This window comes from Schistosoma mansoni (assembly GCF_000237925.1).
Source record: "Schistosoma mansoni, WGS project CABG00000000 data, chromosome 4 unplaced supercontig 0032, strain Puerto Rico, whole genome shotgun sequence".
Lineage (NCBI taxonomy): Eukaryota > Metazoa > Platyhelminthes > Trematoda > Strigeidida > Schistosomatidae > Schistosoma > Schistosoma mansoni.
Genome location: NW_017386017.1, coordinates 1527886 through 1546671, shown reverse-complemented (window position 1 = coordinate 1546671; position 18786 = coordinate 1527886). Strand labels below are relative to the sequence as shown.

General features: G+C 40.4%; 1 protein-coding gene across 1 annotated transcript; it reads left to right on the top strand.

Moving 5' to 3' along the window:
• Nucleotides 1–4676: 4676 nt before the first annotated feature.
• On the top strand, nucleotides 4677–18554 carry Smp_049910 (hypothetical protein). The gene is made up of 3 exons (XM_018791160.1): nucleotides 4677–4898; nucleotides 15840–16313; nucleotides 17587–18554. The coding sequence occupies exons 1-3, from the start codon at nucleotides 4896–4898 to the stop codon at nucleotides 18259–18261; spliced, it is 1152 nt and encodes a 383-aa protein (XP_018645674.1). The 5' UTR covers nucleotides 4677–4895; the 3' UTR covers nucleotides 18262–18554.
• The last annotated feature ends 232 nt before the right edge of the window (nucleotides 18555–18786 follow it).

Here is an 18786-nt window from a genome sequence, read left to right as displayed (position 1 = left end):
GTTTTGATTGCATCCACCTGCGTTTGTCTCAAACTAGTAGGGTTTCTGAAGCTACATTTCTAGACAGAAATCTTGTTGGTTGCAAGATGAAAGATAATAAATAAAAACATCAACTTCAGAAGAGTTCAGAAGGGCCGAATATCTCGGTTTCTCAACCTTCTAAAAAGGCCCTTAAGATGATCATCCATGGGTGAAAGAAAAATATACGAGACGTCACTGATAAACTCATTGTTTAGAACGTGACGCACCGAACGAAGACCCAATTAGTTTGACTAAGCCTCTTGAGGTAGGCCAGGTTGGCTCTTCTGTTTAGACTTACTGATCTTCAAGGCAAACACATCCCGTCACTAGTACGTGTTCTTGAGAGGGAATCGTTGCGGCCTCTGGGGCTTGACGCGTGAATATTGCGCGTTGGACGGGTACATCCATACCGGTAACACATAGGTTCGCCCATCCATCCTATAGCATACACATAAATATGCTTGTTTTTACGGAAAAGCAGATCGTCACCTTTCTTTTCACCCCTATTCGCTACTCACTTCTTATTCACAAACCTGTGTTTTTTCGTTTGTTTGGAGCTTTTTAACTGAGGCAGACTTTCATATTAGCTCTCAATGACCAAGCTTGGCGGTTATTCTTTGTATGTGCTCACGTACACAATTATATACGTTGACACTGACGCACTTCATATACATATGCATACACAAAGTGTATTCCCCTACGACGTTTGGTACCACGAATTACGGTATTCGAAAATTAAGGTTTCAGAAGAGCGATGGATTCATCCGATCCCCAGAGACCATCCGAGTTATCTAAAAGAGTTGTCCTTAGATTTGAGTTCATCGCAAACGTTTGGCACGTGGTAAGCCAGTACTAGATTAAAAAAGTAAGCTTAGGAGTCGTAATCAATCTTCATAAGGGAGGTAAGAATGGTGTGTTACTTACAGATCCCCCCGTTATAAACGTTTTTGTGTCTGTTTTATGTTTAAAATAGTGACTTGGTGATAGAACCCCATACCCCAATAGTGGACTTGTAGAATCAAGGTCTAATTAGGTATTAGCACATTTATCTGTACTACTATAGTAATAGACCTAATGCTAAGACTGTAGATTCGTCGTGATGGGACTAACTAATTTATAAGATCTTACATGAAAGTCACATCATTGTTTATACTAACTAATCCTATCGCAACACATTTAGACTGGAGATAGAATAATATTTTTGATATAAATGGGTATTAGCTCCAAAGAATGACCACGCCTGCAAGACCAAGCGATGCCATACTGAACACTCACTTCCACATTCCCCATTTTTGACATTTTCTTAATACTCATGTTGGACGTAAATCTTCCCAGTAATTATATGCCTGGCTCCAATCATAGTGTGGTCAGGAACCAGCACCACCACGGTCTCATAAATTGTGTACGATATTTCAAACGTATTGTGAAGTCAGTGAGATATCGCGGAACCCTAGGAAATCATCTGTTAAACTGAATAGCTCTTTAAGTAGGCGACTGATTCCTTACTTACTTAAGCCTTTTACCCCTCTTAAGCCATTGACTGATGTCCAGGGATCTTTTGCAAACTTTATTCTGGCTTCTCTTCCCCAGCTGTTGCCACCTGCTAGTTATGAATTCGAACTACACAACCAACTCCTGGTTCACTATATTATCAAGTTCATATCTCTCCACTTCGCCTTTGGCTTCCAAGCTAGAGCTTGCCTTTTAACCCAGTTTATTGATTTCCCCAAAGTGTGTCTAGAGTCGTTTTCTGATTTTCTCCTCACGTGTTAGCTGATTTATTTTCCTTGAGAATAAGTTACTGATGATAGACCACTGGATCTGGAGTATCTTGGATAAACAGTCACATATAAATACCTGTTATTTTTTGACGGTTTTCTAAGCTTTGGCCGCGTACAACAGAACTATCTTAACGTTCATCTTTGAATTTTAACTTCGATGTTGGCTGATAGTCCTTTCGAGTTACAAAAGTTCTTCAATCGTTGGAATGAAGCCCCCATTTCTCCTTCACATATTCATCAATGGTGCTGCTTAGGTGCTTAAAGGCTTTAATCTCTCTCAAAACTTCTCCATAATATGTGATTCAGTTTCCGCTTGTTGTGTTATATTTCAAATCTTGCCTTTTAATATAGGGATGTTAAGGCCTACTGACTCATGAGCCACTGTTACGCAGGTTGTCCTCATCCAAACTTGCTGTTGCGTAGGCATTATCAGCACTTAGTCATCTGCCAAGTCAAGATTACACAGTTGCATCTTTATTGACGCTGTTAATCGTTTTCCCCTGATACGTGGTGGTCTTCACAATCCAGTCGACCACTAGAAGAAAAAGGAAAGGCGAGAGTAAGAATTCTTGTTTGACACCGGCCTTCACTTCAAATCCATCCGTCAGCTCTCCTCCATTCACCACTCTGCAGTGTAGCCAGTCATATGAATTCTGTATAATGACAATCTTCCCAGGTACACCACAGTGTCGAAGAAGGTTCCACAGGGTTTTCCTATCCTCTCTGCCGAATGCTTTATATCGTTGAGTAAGTTGATCTGTGACAACGAGTTCCATTCAGATGACTGTTTAACGAAGATACGTAGTGTCGCGATTCGGTTGGTATATGGTTGATCTTTCAGGAATCAAGCTCGTCGATCACTAAGTTGGGTGTCTACTGGAGCTTCGTTCACTTTAACAGCACAGTTGAAATTTGTTTCGGTTATTGTTAATAGTGTGGTTCCTCCGTAGTTTTCGTAGTTGCCTAGATCTCCTTTCTTTGGTTTATTTATGGAACGTTCTCCTTTCTAGCTCGTTGGTACTTGTTGCTCCTCTTAAATATTTCTAAAGAGAATGTGGAGCATTTTTATGGGGCATCATCAATGGGCAGCCCTGTAGGTGCTGCTTCAATGTCTGGTGAATTCGGTGGTTCTGGCCCGTTGAAGGGCTCTTCAGAATGATCTATCCACTGTTTCGGTGCTATTGAATCTCCGTGCATAATTTTCCTCATTTGTTCCTTCCTTCTCGACCTGATCTATCACATTTCCCTGGAAACTTATCGATTTTGTAATGTAGTTTTCTTTATCCCCTTCTCTTGCAGCTTTTCCTGTTGTAATTGTTAAGTCTCCTTTAGTTTTCCGTTTGTCGACCCTAATACTTCTGTACATTCAGTTTAACCCTTGTTTTCCTTAGCAGTTGTTCAGTTGCCAGAAACGTCTGTTTTCTAGTTTTTGCTTTCTTGAATCTTGGTCGGGGTGCTGTATATCACTAACCTAGATGATCTATATCGAATAATTGCAGGCCTACTCTAGTTAGACGGAAATGGTGTGACGAATCAGCTAACTTCGGAGTCACACCTCGTGGTCAACATTTAACATGGATTACCCCTTCAACATGTCAAAGTACTATAGCTGCTTTGGAAACCGTACAACACAAAGAACCTTATTACGTAAATACGTTAGTATGAATGAGTACGGAGAAGTCAAGGAGACCACCACTACATGGACCAGTCCATGGAGTCTCATTAACTGATGCGCACTGGTTGTCCTAGACCTTGAGAGAGATCGACGATCTGTTCGATATTCACCGACCCAATCGCCAAGTAATTTGCCTTGGTCTTAATGATACTTCACTAGCCCTACACTGTCTATAAAGATTTACTCGTCATTCTAGTGTTTCTTGGGTCCCAGAACCCTCTGACATCATGGGGTTGTTGCCTTCTCAACCTGTTTGCAGTTGCTCTTTGTATTTTTCCCCTTTAAACCTTTAAAGTCTATTACTGAAGGCTATCTTGAACTTATCGAATTTGTTAACATCTTGAACTAAGGCCACATTGAGCTCTCATAGAGCTACTTGCCCGGTTGTCCAATGCTACTTTGACCTTAGTTTTAGCTTGGCCATCACCACATGGTTGTTCAAAGCTATGCCAGATCCTCTCTTTGCCCCTATACATTCCATAGACCCTCCAAATATTTTATTTATGAATGTGTGATTGACTCGATTCACCGTAGTACGGTCAGACGGAACCCAAGTATCTTTGTGTGTGCGTTTCTAGGTTAAAAACAGTGACGCACACAACAATTTTCGTGAAATCTAACAGATCTACCAGTTTCTTGACATTTTAGTTCCTTCGTCTAAACCTATACATCCCCATGATGCGTTCATGTTCGACGTTGTTCACCCATACTTTAGCACTCAGGCCCCCCCATCAAAAATGAACGGGTGCTTTATTAAGTAATTTTTACGATAGTCCTTATCTTCTGACAAAACTGATCTTCATCATCTACGGAAAGGGAATACACAATCAGAAGTGGTCTCACTGTCTAGTTTATGATCATACATGTGTGGTACATTACTCTGGAGAGAACCAACTAAACTAAAAATGACAACAACCAACGAAAATCAGCAAAAACACGGGTTTGAGATTGAGACAATTTAATAATTGCAATAAGAAGTCAGCTGAGTAATAGTTGAATTAGTTACGTTTCAAACGTTTGTAAAAAGCGCGTAAACCCAGCTGTTTTGACCGATACTTTAAACCCTGAAATAGTTAGTTACTCGAGATGTGTATTTTTACCATAAAGTTATCAAAACTTTTGACAACTATTGTGTTAGGTATAACACTGAATGTCTCATAGATTTGTTTGAGCCATTCGATCAGTAACGCTCCCTGTTGTTTCGTGCCGTTCGACCCTGTGTTCTGGATTAAAGCTTTGCTTTTTGCAAGTATTAACTACATTGTGATCGAGAAGACATAATCTCATCAATTTTTAAAATGAGGACTACCTCAGTTGATTACTGAACTGTTCATGCTGGACATTATTTCTCTCAACAGCGTTGGTTGTTTCCATGTTCCTGTCATGGGGCCCTCAACTTTCGCTAGTTGTCAATAGTAATGGTGAGATTTTGTCTTTTGATGCTAGGTATGCAGTAAGCTGGTCGTAAAATTTATGACAAACCGTGCTATTTTCGTAACAGAAAACAAACATGACTCCGATCTCAGGTGATTCTGGTAAAGAATGTCGTGGTTGTGAAAATCAGTAAAGCGTAACTGTGAAACTTGTAGAATTATCGGAACTTGAATCGGTTTCCTAGGAGGGAAGGGAACTCGTTTTCTACAGTAATAGACATACTCTTTCCCAACTAGTTATGTCATTGAACTCTCACTGCTAGATGTAGTCGTCTAAGAATAGAGCGTAGTGTACTACGTAACAGCGAATTAGATTGTCAGGGTCCTTTGGATAATGAATAAAGCCATTGATCTGTAGACACTAACTAACAGATTTTAAGACTATATAAGGACTTTCGTCTGAATTTGACCGAATAATTTAATTGTATCAGGACACCGAGTTGATGTGAGACATGAATGATAATTTTGATGTTTGGTTATAATTCCTTGGAAAAGCTTGAATCAGATTGCCAGGCGAAACGTTGGACTTACTTCAAATTAATTCGCTAAGTCTCTATAAATAAATTCTTCCTCACTAAAGCTTTTAGAACTCTATTCAAGCTGATTTTCTGATTCATCTTTATTGTGTTATTAGGACCTTAATGTTCTCAAAAAGGTTGTAAAGTTTTCGTTCTGAAGCCTGAACTGGTGTTTTCTCACATTTGAGTTTTTGCTTCAGTTTCCAGTTTTTGATTTTAATATAAGTATTTCGGCACTAAGTAATTAAGTATGCATCAATCTTTTTCGATTCATCATACGATGTGTATTGTAATGCTAATTTCCTTTCTTAGCTTTTGTCTATTCGTGATAAGTTCTAAAATGTTTCTGTCAGTTTATTTTTCAAGATAAGTGATTTTTGTTTAACTTCAGATCGTATTCAAAGGTTCGTTTAACGAGACCAGTAACAAATCTAATATGATTCAGTAATAAAGTCCAGATCCGTGTACTCACCCATTCTCTTGTGTAGTGTAATGAAGAAGTTCTTTATTATACTTCAAAGGAGCCTTGTATTTCATCAGTTATGAAACACTGGGTTCGTTTCGAAATCGAGTTATTATTTAGGCCTCTATTCATTAACCAAAACGTTTGTTTTGAAGATGTCTCCACTGGACAGTATTACTTTTGCCTTTGATTCATACCGCCTTTTTGTCATATTCAACTATTATAGTTATAGTAAGTCGTTAGGATATTATACAGTTCCACGTTCATCAAGAGTACAAACTTGTATATAGTCCCTGCACTAGTACACAGATTTTTCAGGGTCGATTATTCAAATCAGCTGTTAGTACCATCCCCGTATCATTTAGAAGTGTTAAGATAAAGTCACTATGTCTGATTTTTCAATGTTTGAGGCTTGTAGAAAGTTTTTCACATAATTCACTAGTTTTTCTTATTTTGGACAAGTTATCTCCCTGCTAACCAAAAGTTTATTGCGCAGAAGTGCTCTATCTTTTACTCTACGAATATGAAATACGATAGCTTGAAGTAGATAAAATGTATAAATCACGATTATTCGATTGTAAGTATATCTGAAACGCCTTATGTAACTCAATGAATAATGCTAGGACTAGATCTACATATGGGGACCATTCAGCTATTGGGATGAATAAAACATGCTATACAGATTTAGCTACAGCGTACCATTTAGCTGGCTTCGCAGTTCGCCGAAATGTGCTGGTATGGCCGAGGGTGGGCAGAGCCAGCTCCCCCTCGAAATACTCTCACATAATCACGCGTATACAAACACTGGCAAGAAAGTCCTACTCCCTGCCTTCCCTCTGCGGTGTTGTTTGCGAAATTAAAAGGACGAAAAGCGAATGTTCGGCTCTTTAGCCGGGTTAATGGATATGGGGACCCACCTAGGAGAGTCGGAAAACCCTGATTCCAATCCAATGGTGTACATGAGCTCCAGGATCCTAGGCAGAACAATAGGCATATGAACCCATTGTTGGTCACTGGCTACGATGAGACTGCATCTCCCAAATTCTCTCCACTGCTTTGTGGATTAGACTTCTAGGTCAAAAGCTCGGGGTGCGGCCTCCTAAGAAAACCACCTGCTTCGGTTTGGGCACCCGGGGAGTATTAAAGCCCTCACACAAATCAAGTGATTTGTGTGGCGCATATGTATTTGGTACCTCCTTTTACCAATTTTTATGTGTACACAAATAAATAAAGGTTACTGACTATTAGCGTGAGCTTATGGATGACTTAGATTTCCCTGGTGTACGAGTTATCTATATTCCGTATTTAAGGGGTAAGCAACTTCATCTAAAGCCTGTCTCAACGAAATAAATGTATTTATTCTTTATCTCGATCGTTTTACTTTCGTATTCTGTTTCGTTTTCCTAAGACTAATAGTACCGTTATCCCCTATTACGACTATTAGTTGTTTTTTGTATTACACATTATTATATCAAAATTAAGGCAAATATTTGCCTTTGGCTGTGGTGTTAATGTATGTATTTTTTACAGTGGGATGAAAACTACCTAAAAAACTTATTGGAACCTAACTTATCTGATTGTTTTTCTTTGCGTCTAATCATTACTTACCTACTTACGCCTGTTACCCCTCGTCGAGGAGCATAGGCCGCTCACCAGCATTCTCCATCCAACTATGTCCTGAGCCTTCCTTTCCAGTTCCTTCCAGTTACTATTCATCCTTTTCATATCTGCTTCTATTTCCCAGCGTAGTGTGTTCTTTGGCCTTCCTCTTTTCCGCTTCCCTTCCGGATTCCAAGTTAGGGATTGAGTCGTGATGCACATTGGTGATTTCCTTAATGTATGTCCGATCCACTTCCAACGTCTTTTCCTAATTTCCTTTTCAGCTGGAAGCTGGTTTGTCCTCTCCCATAAAACGCTGTTGCTCATAGTATCCGGCCAATGGATGTTGAGTATTTTGCGTAGACAACTGTTTATAAATACTTGTACCTTCCTGATGATGGTCGCAGTAGTTCTCCACGTTTCAGTTCCATACATTAGGACTGTCTTGACGTTCGTATTAAAGATTCTAACCTTGAAATTGGTTGAGAGTAGTTTTGAGTTCCATATGTTCTTCAATTGTAAAAATGCTGCCCTTGCTTTGCCAATCCTCGCCTTTACATCTGCATCCGATCCTCCTTGTTTATCAACGATGCTCCCCAGGTACGTGAATGTTTCCACCTCTTCCAGAGTTTCGCCATCAAGTGTGATTGGGTTGGTGTTCTCCGTGTTGCATTTGAGAATCTTGCTTTTTCCTTTGTGAATGTGGAGGCCTATCGATGCAGAGGCTGCTGCTACATTTACAGTCTTCATCTGCATTTGTTCGTGTGTATGAGAGAGGAGGGCTAGGTCATCTGCGAAGTCCAAATCATCTAATTGATTCTGAGCTGTCCATTGTATTCCGTATTTCCCCTCAGATGTCTAAGTCTTCATAATCCAGTCAATCACCAGAAGAAAGAGGAAGGAGGAGAGGAGACAGCCTTGTCTGACTCCGGTCCTTACTGGAAATGCATCTGTCAGCTGTCCTCCGTGCATGACTTTGCACTGTAGTCCATCGTATGAGTTTTGGATAATGTTGACAATCTTTTCAGGAACTCCATAGTGTCGAAGAAGTTTCCATAATGTTCTCCTGTCCACGCTGTCAAACGCCTTCTCATAGTCAATAAAGTTGACGTATAGTGATGAGTTCCACTCAACTGATTGTTCAACGATGATCCGTAGTGTCGCAATCTGGTTTGTGCACGACCTATCCTTACGGAATCCAGCCTGTTGATCCCTAAGTTCGGCGTCTACTGCGTCTTTCATCCGATTCAGCAGCACTCTGTTGGAAACTTTTCCTGGTACTGATAACAAACTGATGCCTCTGTAGTCCTCACATTTGCTCAGATCTCCTTTCTTTGGTATCTTGATGAGATATCCTTCTTTCCAGTCCATTGGCACTTGTTCCTCTTCCCAAATCTTCTTGAATAGAAGGTGAAGCATGTTTGCAGTTATTTCAATGTCTGACTTCAGTGCTTCTGCTGGTATATTGTCAGGTCCTGCCGCCTTCCCACTTTTGATTTGTCTGATGGCCATCCTGACTTCTTCGATCATTGGTGGAGTGACATCTATTGGAAGGTCAGTGTGTGCTGCTTCGATGTTCGGTGGGTTCAATGGGGCTGGTCTATTCAGCAGTTCCTCGAAGTATTCTGCCCATCTTTTCCTCTGTTCTTGAATCTCAGTGATTGTCTTTCCTTCTTTGTCCTTGACTGGTCTCTCTGGTTTGCTATATCTTCCTTCCAATTTCTTCGTTGTATCATATAGTTGTCTCATATTCCCTTCTCTTGCAGCTTTTTCCGCCGTCGTTGCTAGTTCTCCCATGTATTTCTGCTTGTCGGCTTTAATGCTTTTCTTCACTTCCCTGTTTGCTTCTGCGTAGTCTGCTTGCGCTTTGACTTTCTCTGCTCGTGTTCGGCTGTTGTTAATTGCTAGTTTCTTGTTCTTCCTTTCTTGAATTTTGTCCAGGGTTCCCATAGAGATCCATTCCTTGTGATGATGCTTCTTAGGACCAAGAACCTCCTGACACGTTGAAGTTAGTGCTACTTTTATCCCTTTCCAGTTGTCCTCCAAAGTAGTTTCTTGTTCTTTCAGTAGATCCTGTAGAGCTTGGAATCTGTTGTTGAGAGTTATCTTGAATTCATTGAGCTTGTCAATATCTCGAAGGAAGGCTGTATTGAACCTTTGTAGTACTGTTTGTCCAGTTTTCCAGTGTTTCTTTAGCTTCAGTTTCATCTTGGCCACAACCAGGTGGTGATCTGAAGCTATGTCAGCTCCTCTCCGGGTTCTCACATCTTCCATTGATCTTCGGAATTTTTTGTTGATACAGATGTGATCTATCTGGTTCTCTGTGGTGTGGTCCGGTGAGATCCATGTAGCTTTGTGTATGCGCTTGTGTGGGAATATTGTGCCGCCTATAACCAATTTGTTGAATGCACATAGATTTGCAAATCTCTCCCCATTTTCATTTCTCTCTCCTAGTCCATGTCGTCCAATTATATCTTCATATCCTGTGTTGTCCACTCCAACTTTAGCATTTAGATCTCCCATCAGGATGGTGAGGTCCTTTCGTGAGCACTTCTCTATAATTGATTGCAGCCTTTCATAGAACTGATCTTTATCATCGTCGTTGCTATCATTGGTGGGTGCATAACATTGGATAACGTTCATTGTGATCCCTTGCTTCCTTGTTCTGAATGATGCTTTGATTATCCTGGGTCCATGAGATTCCCATCCCACAAGTGCATTTCGTGCTTCTTTGGACAGCATTAGAGCAACTCCCTGAGTGTGTGGAGCATTTTCCCCTTCGTGACCGGAGTACAGTAGCATCTCTCCTGTACCAAGCCTTTGTTGTCCAGCTTGTGTACAATGGGTTTCGCTGATTCCGAGTACTGCCAAGTTGTATCTCCTCATTTCCATTGCTAGTTGGCTGGTCTTTCCTGTCTCCCACATTGTCCGGACGTTCCATGTACCTATAAAGAGTGTTGCTCTGGTTGTTAGAAGGTGCATCGGTTTCGTGACTTCCGAAGAATCTCGGCTTTCATCATGAGACGTCATAATTATTCCTTCAACTCCCAGGGCAGAGTTTAAATGGTTTGAATTATTTTTTCTGGTTAGCGTTTTTTTAGCGAGTTAGCTTTTCTACGGGATGGGGTCGCTAACCCCATACCCAACCCTCCTCCTTTACCCGGGCTTGGGACCGGCAGTAACTCTAGAAGAGCTACAGGCGTCTAATCATAACCCTAATAAACTGGATATTTCCAACTGCAATTTACAGAAATCTATTTTAAGATTCATCGGACTTTCGTATACTAAACTTTAGTAATATAAAATAATACGATGCAAATTTAACAAATTATTTGACAATAACACAAGTAAACATTTATTAATATCTATGTCTATGGCTTCTATGTACTTACCTTTACTATAATCTGTTCATATATTAGATGTTAGCGTCAAAAATTGTTTTACCGATCATCTTCAGTTGTCGGTAAGTCTTTCGTTCCACATCAACATGCTATTCTAGATAAAATTTGGGGGTAGAGTTAAAAAGACCTAGTGATTGAACTGACTGCACCAATCCATATAGCTTGTCTATAGACTTAGTAGTTAAACTGCGAATTTCAAGCTTTGGGTGGCAATTTCAAGCCCCGGTTCACTCACATTGGGTTGAACAGCTGTCTAATTCAATATACCAAATCGAATCAAGCTTAGCTTCTAATTTTTCAGAAGGATATATACCAAATATTTCTTTAGAGTTAAACAACGTCGTATGGCAGGTGTATAGACTTGTGCATCAGTCAGTCAGTCAGCTACAACGTAGGACCAGGCACATATATGCATCGGTCCAAGTTGCCATACCTCGTTAGCACAACAAGATCAACACCGGATTTATAGTAGTTAATTTAGTGTTGGTAGTAGTATATAAATTATAGGTTGTATATAAGGATATAGTATAGGAAGGAAGAGAGATATGAAGCAATTTTAGTCTCAAGGTTTAAGGGAAGATAAAGAGTGTATACACCTACGCCATTGTCATCGATTCTGAGCCATGTCACACAGAGTCTCCAACCATTGGTTACGATAGTCACGCGGACCCCAACCAGGTAGTCTGCATCTGCCAACATGGCTCAGACTAGAAGTTAGTGACTTCAAGCACTGATGCCATGTTTTGGTTTGGCCGCCCCTAACTCTCTTCCAACCGTCCCCAATACTAGTCATCATAGAGCGTCGTGGTAATCGGTGTTCAGGCATACGTAACAAGTGGCCCAACCATCTCAGTCGATGAAGATTCATCACCTCATCAACTGATTTACCATCGTTCCCTAATACCCTGCGTCTAACCTCACTATTACTTACCCGGTTATCCCAGCAGATGCGAGCAATATTTCTAAGGCATCTGTGGTCAAATACTAGTAACCTACGAGTATCTTCTACTCTTAATGGCCATGTTTCACAGCCGTAAAGTAGAACAGAACGAACTGATGCGCAGTATACTCGTCCCTTAATTGATAGACGGATATCTCGTCTACGCCATAGGTGACGAAAGTTGGCAAAAGCCAAACGAGCTTTTTGAATCCGTGCAGAGATTTCGTCAGACACCAACCCATTAGGGCTGATCAGACTTCCAAGATAAGTGAAGTTGTCGACGCGTTCGACTACTTCACTCCCTATCCTTAGTTCAGGTGTTGACGCAGGCCAGTCCTGGAGTAACAATTTACATTTGGATGGAGAGAAACGCATCCCAAACATCCTGGCATTATTACTGAGTTCCAACAGAAGACTCTGCATTTTGCCAGCGTCTTCACCAAACAGGACTATGTCATCTGCGTATTCTAAGTCGCTTAGTGGTCCCCCTGGTAGGAGATCAATTCCTGTAGATTCAGTCGAAGAGAGTGTTATTTGCAGCAACAGGTCTATAATGAAGTTAAACAAAAACGGGGATAGTGGACAGCCTTGACGGACACCACTTGAGGTTGTAAAATCATATGACAGTTCGCCATAAGCTCTTACTCGACTAATAGTGTTCGAGTAAAGAGCCTTCAAAAGGTTTATGTACTTCTCAGGTACACCTTTCAATGACAGACACTGCCACAGAACCTCTCGGTCTACAGAGTCAAATGCTGCTTTCAAGTCAAGAAAAACTATCATTGTCGGACGCCGATAAGCGTGTCTGTGCTCTAAAACTTGACGAATGGTGAATATGTGGTCGATACAGCCACGACCAGGTCTGAAGCCAGCCTGATTTTCTCGTGTTTGCAGTTCACGAGTCTTAGTTAGGCGCCCGATAATTATTGAGGCTAGTATTTTAGATGCTATGTTAGTCAGACTAGTCCCTCTATGGTTATCGCAGGATGATTTGGACCCCTTTTTGTATATTGGGACAATCAGTGATTGTGACCAGTCGGATGGGATTACATCCGTCTCCCAGATTTTAGCCAGAATATTAGTCAACCTAATCGCTAAAATTGGACCACCATATTTAAAGACCTCTGGAGCCAATCCATCAGGACCAGCTGCTTTTCCTCGTTTCAGATTACTTATAGCCTTTTGAACTTCAAGTAGGGTCGGGGGGCCTACTTCAATGTTCCATTCAGGTTTTCTGGGAATAGTGGGTAGTTGTGCAGTAGCTGAAGGCCAGCTAAACTGCTCCTTAAAGTGTTCCGCCCATCGTTCTAAACGTTTAGGTTGGGAGCAGATAAGGGTTCCGTCTTTTTCGGAGATTGTCTCACTTACACTTGACTTCTTAATTCCGGTTTCTTTTATTAGTCTGAATAGTTGCCTGGTGTTGCCTACAGCCGCTGCCTTTTCCATCTCTTTTGCTTTCGTTGCCCACCACTGCTCACGATCGTTCCTTAGACTTTTAGTTAACCTAGATCTAATTTGTTTACGCTCTTCGTCGTGTTCAGAGCCTGATGGGATGAGTTTACGCGAATCCATCAGTGAAATAGACTTAGAGGAAATCCACTGGTTTTTTGGAGCCCTATGATTTAAATGACTAATAGATGTGACTGCTGTTTCCACAGCTGTTCGTATGTCTTTCCAAGCAGCATCTGGGTCAGTCTCGTTTACAGAACTGCCTAGATGTGAACTCAGTTGTTTCTGGAATTCGCATTTGGCTTTCTCGTCCTCCAGTTCAATCCTAATGGGTCTTCTTAGTGTAATTTTCCTGCGTCCATTGAGGCGCAGACAAATGCGCGCTCGTATTAAAGCGTGATCAGAGTCTAAACAAGTATTCCAATACGAGCGACAATCTTCTATTGAGCCTCTCCAACGATGACTGATGACAATATGGTCTATTTGAGTCCATCGTTGGTTTGGTGCAGGTGGTCGCCATGTTAGACGATGTCTCTCCTTATGCTTAAAATTAGTGCTTGCTAAAAATAAACGATTGTCTGAGCATAGTTGCAACAGACGATCACCATTATCGGTTCGTTGAGCTGGAATACTAAAACACCCACCTAAATGTCTTTCTGTTTGATTTAAGCTGCCTACCTGGGCATTAAAGTCACCCGCTACGACTACTATGTCTGAGCGCTTAGCTTTCTGAAGAAGCTCAGAGAGTTTTCTGTAAAAGTCATCTTTTACTTCATCATGGCTGCAGTCAGTGGGAGCGTAGGCAGAAACGACGAAAAGGCAACGACGTGTGTTCCTATCCTTCCGAGTTCTTACGGAGCCATTTAGCCGGACAGCACACAGGCGACTGTTAACGGGGATCCATTCTAGTAGTGCCTGTTCTGCCCTTGTACTTAGTGCTATGCCTACACCTGCAAGTCCGCGAGAACTAGCCAACGGGTCGCCAGATACACGGAGAGTGTACTTCGTTGGCTGTCCATTTTGGCGAGGTGAGGTCAAGTGAATGACCACACTGGGATCCTGTATGCGTGTTTCGGAGACACAGCATACATCAATGGTACGAGATTCTAGGGTTTTAGCTAAGGAGGCCTGTTGACCGATTTGACTTAAAGTACGTACATTGAAGGCTCCAATGTGTAGTTTGGAGCGAGGTTTTAGTAGACCTGGGACAGCGTTTCGCGCACTAGAATCGTTGGCCATGGTGACACTTGAGGAGGAAACCGGAACAGAAAGTTTAGTGTTGAAAGTCAAGGTAGAAGGAATAGTAGGAAGTGAAGAAGGAGATTGATTATGAATACAGTGGTCTTGAGTGTTGTTAGAGGTATGAGGGCAGTTATCACTTCCCGGTTGCCCACACCGTGGAAGGATTCTTCTAGAGGTACCTGAAAAGGAAATTGGGTTAGAAGTGGTCTTAATGACCTGAGAGCGTGACCGCAGTACCCAAGGGACAACTGCTTGAGGTCGGTCACACACGACCTTTTTGTGGGTAGTTTTTGTGTTAGCTCCGTTCTTCAAAAAAACCTTACCGCCGGAGACGGATATCCGTGGGATAAGGCGAGGTGTGTATTTTTAGGGTCGACCTTTTCTAACCCCACCCCTCCTTGTGGGAAGGCAGCATCGCTGTCATGCTGGTTGTCTGAAGGAAACACCTTACTGCTGTCACACCTCTGTACAGTCAGCAGTACGACTTCGCCTTCGGACCTTGGGTTTGCTGCTTTTAGTCTCACCGCTCTTCAACCGACCTGTCTGGCATGGTAGGACCTCGAGGAACGATTGTTCCAGCCAGCATAGCTCGATTGGATCATCACGATAGGCAAGCCCGACCACCACGTCAAGGTAGCAGCAACGATCGGGAGACTTGTGCATACTTATGCTACACTAACAAAATTAACCAAAATGCATGGAATGCAAATAATTCATTTTTCACCCTTTTTATATTTCGAAACAATATAATTTTATCTCGTAACAAGGTGTAATTCACCTTAATTGGGTAGAATAACCGTTTCAGACAGTTAACATTTGATTCTTAAAAGTAGTTTACAGTAGCGAGCGTATATATATTTGGAGTTAGAATTTCTGTATAAAGATTGCTTGTTAGTAACTATTACTGAACAAGTTGACTTCACCAGTTTAATGAAATTAAGCCTTAACTGAGAAGTTTTTTCATTTTGGTGTATTAAGCACTCTTGTCATTTACAGTTGGGAAGTCTGGGTTTATCTGTTTCATTTCACTCTCAAGTACATCATTTGTGACTTACATCACTTCGTAACTTCCTTTTTCTAAAAATGTTATGGTTGCCGACATCTTTTTTGGTAGTTCGTAATCTAGAGATGGCTGTATATGATTATGTCTGTTCACTTCATCATCTTGTATTGTATTGTATTTGGCTGCAAAAAACAGTGTTAATATACATTTTGGTCACCTAGGACAGTCATAAATCAAGATATCCGCATATTTTTTTAGTTTCATGTCTCCTTACAAAAACCTTTGTAGTACTACCGCTTTTTTTCTTTCCATAGCTGGTTCAAAATCCTGCTTTACAATGGTTTGCAGTCACTGGTGATTATTGTCCATCCTCTTCTACTCAATCTGCTCAAACCCAACATTTTGCACAAGCTTTTGGATTGTCTGTGCCGATCAGAAGAGCACTGAGTCCCAAACAGTCACTGACCCATTCTAATTTTACATTATTTCCAACTGGTCGAAGTGTTGACAATCAAAGTCGTCATCAATTGAGCTCTGGAGATCACTGTTCAAATATCATTACACCTGTAATCGTCACTATGCCTCGTCATTCACGTTCAAATGGAAACCAGGATATAGATCTACCAGTTTTCACAGAACCACTTGGTCCAATTGCAACTGGATGTAAACGTGATGCTTCTGCACTGTCAGCAAATTGTACTATTCCCCCCATTACAACAACAGCTAACATCGCATTGGATACTAACGATCAGTGCACTATTTATCTCCCACCAAAACCTAAAGAATCGGTGAGTTTGTTTTTTATTATCATCTAGGAAAAAAGTATACGGTTTTTGTTGTATAGATTAATGTTGGAGTTTATCCCCACAGATATACTTTTCTACTTAAATAACTTTTATTATCATTTTTCATCCCTTATTTAGCTGATGTGTGTGAACTTATTAAAAATATACGTAGTTGGATATTTTACTCTCGATCGTTTCTGAGTGTATTTGCTCTCTCGCGCTGATGATGGGCTTTAATCTTTTTAGATTAACCGGTTTACGGGATAACTGCTGGACATTGATACACTGGGTTATCGAGAACTCTTATATTTACGGGTACATTGTTAGATAATCATGCCAAAAAACTTCGCTTTATGGTTTAGTAATGGTCGTGAAATCCTTAAAAAAGAGATTCCATCTTTATTTGTTCGTGTTCATTTATTTATAAAGCTTCCGAATCTTCGTGTGAAATCAATATTCATAGTTTTCAATTGTCATATGTTTGTAACTGAAATTTATTGACAAAATTAGGATTACTGAGTGAATTATTAGCATTATCAATATGAACTACACCTCATTCATTTGATTATTATTTGGCATCTATTATAAGTTTAACTGCCTATACGAATCAAAAACATCTATCCGATTCTCTGATTACTATCCCGCAATTCCCTTATCCAATCGATCAGGAGTTGTTACTTTAATGAGACTCTACATATGAAAACCACATCATTTGTTGATGTAGTCAACTTTTTAACTGTTTAAATTCTATGCTTTACTACATCCGTGGTGTTGAATTAACTCGATTTTCAAACATCCTGTAAATTAACGACTTTTCTCACAGTTTACCATAAAAACTGTTGACGACTATTATCGGAGGTGCAGTTACAGTCGAAACAAACAAAAGATAGTCGTGATTTTTCCATATACCCTTTGGTATAACGTCTTATTCCTTATGTATCACAGATACAGGTTGGTTTTTCTTTTGAAAAGCAAGCTATTTTTCTCAAAAGTAATATAGGTTAACTTTAGACAGGATTTTCTAGCTGTATACGGACAACGTTTTCATACTATTTATGTTGATTGTGTTTTGTTACGTTGTGCCGGCCTTACTTAACTGTGATCATATCTGTGTGTTTCTTTTTCACGTAGTCTCTATGAATGACTTCACATCTTATCCATTTCTTTACCATTTTAATATTTCTGGTCATTATTTATTGAGAAATCCACTTTGTTATCAGAATATATGTTTTGGATGTCATTCTTTACATTACCCAATCTTGTATTTTTTTGTCAGGAGAGAATGATGCATATTCAACGGTGGGTGAACCATCTTCCTTGGAATCTGAATAACGTGTGCGATGCCTCTGGTCGGCCTCATGTACCTTATCCAATTCCCGTTCGTTCTCACATAGACGATGATCGTGAATTAACTCCCCCTCCTGGTCGAACTTACTTAACTAGATTACCATTCACACCCGAGGAACAACAAGCCATGGTCCGATTCTTCCCTTCCCATACAAGTCAGTTTCGTCACCAGCATCAGACACACGCTGTTCCGGATCCCCAACCTAGGTATCACACCTTCCCCAATCATTGTCCGAATCAACAAACATCCAATAATCATCAATTTTCTTCATCCCAGAGGCCTAGTCAGGAAGCCTGCAATGTCTTTCCTTCCGTTAGAAATATTCCTGAGTATGTCAATGAGAATAACCGGAAACGTGGACAAGAAGATATTGGAGGTAGTCGATTATTTGCAGATTGGGAGACCAGACTTATTAGTCGACTTTTTAAAGAGTTCTTTCACGGAAATCCTAAACCTAATGGTGTATGCGGTACACTGCCTTCTCTTAGTGAAGTTCGATCTCGTATAGCCTCTTCACGATTGAAAGAAACAAGAACAGCTACAGCTGTCAGATCTAAAATTCGTCGAATGCAATCATCCGGTACATGGTTAAAGTATCAATGATAACTGTATTTTCCACTGTCTAAAACCTTTTTAATAGTCATTTTGTATTAAGTGAGTAGTGGTGCTCACTTGTTAAAAGCCTGTAGACAACACTAAAAAAAAACAACAAATAGCGCTCAAATGATATATATATGGTTTCGAATTGGAATTTCTTTTATTCTACGTCATTGTTCTAGTTTTACAGTCAAACTTTATAATTCATATTTCAACCGTATCATTCCAGAATATATACGTGTGTATCTCCGATCCTTTTACTGTAACCTTACTGTTTGCAGAATCTACTGGCCACCTACAATATATTTATATATATAAAATATGTATGTATGCAAAAGGAATTTACTTGATGACAACATATGCTGTTTATAGCTCCCGTGTTCTTTCTGACCTTCAATATACATATACTTTACTAATGTTCAAAACTTATCCTGTCCTGTTAAATAGTTTAATGTACTCTCATATTTATTTTCTTCTTTCTCGTTCGTTTCGTTTATGGGTACTTCGTACAGTATTATCATTTTATATATA

Coding starts and splice junctions, on each gene's coding strand:
- Smp_049910 (XM_018791160.1), top strand. Junction 16,314..17,586: donor CACCAAAACCTAAAGAATCG/GTGAGTTTGTTT, acceptor TTTTTTTGTCAG/GAGAGAATGATGCATATTCA.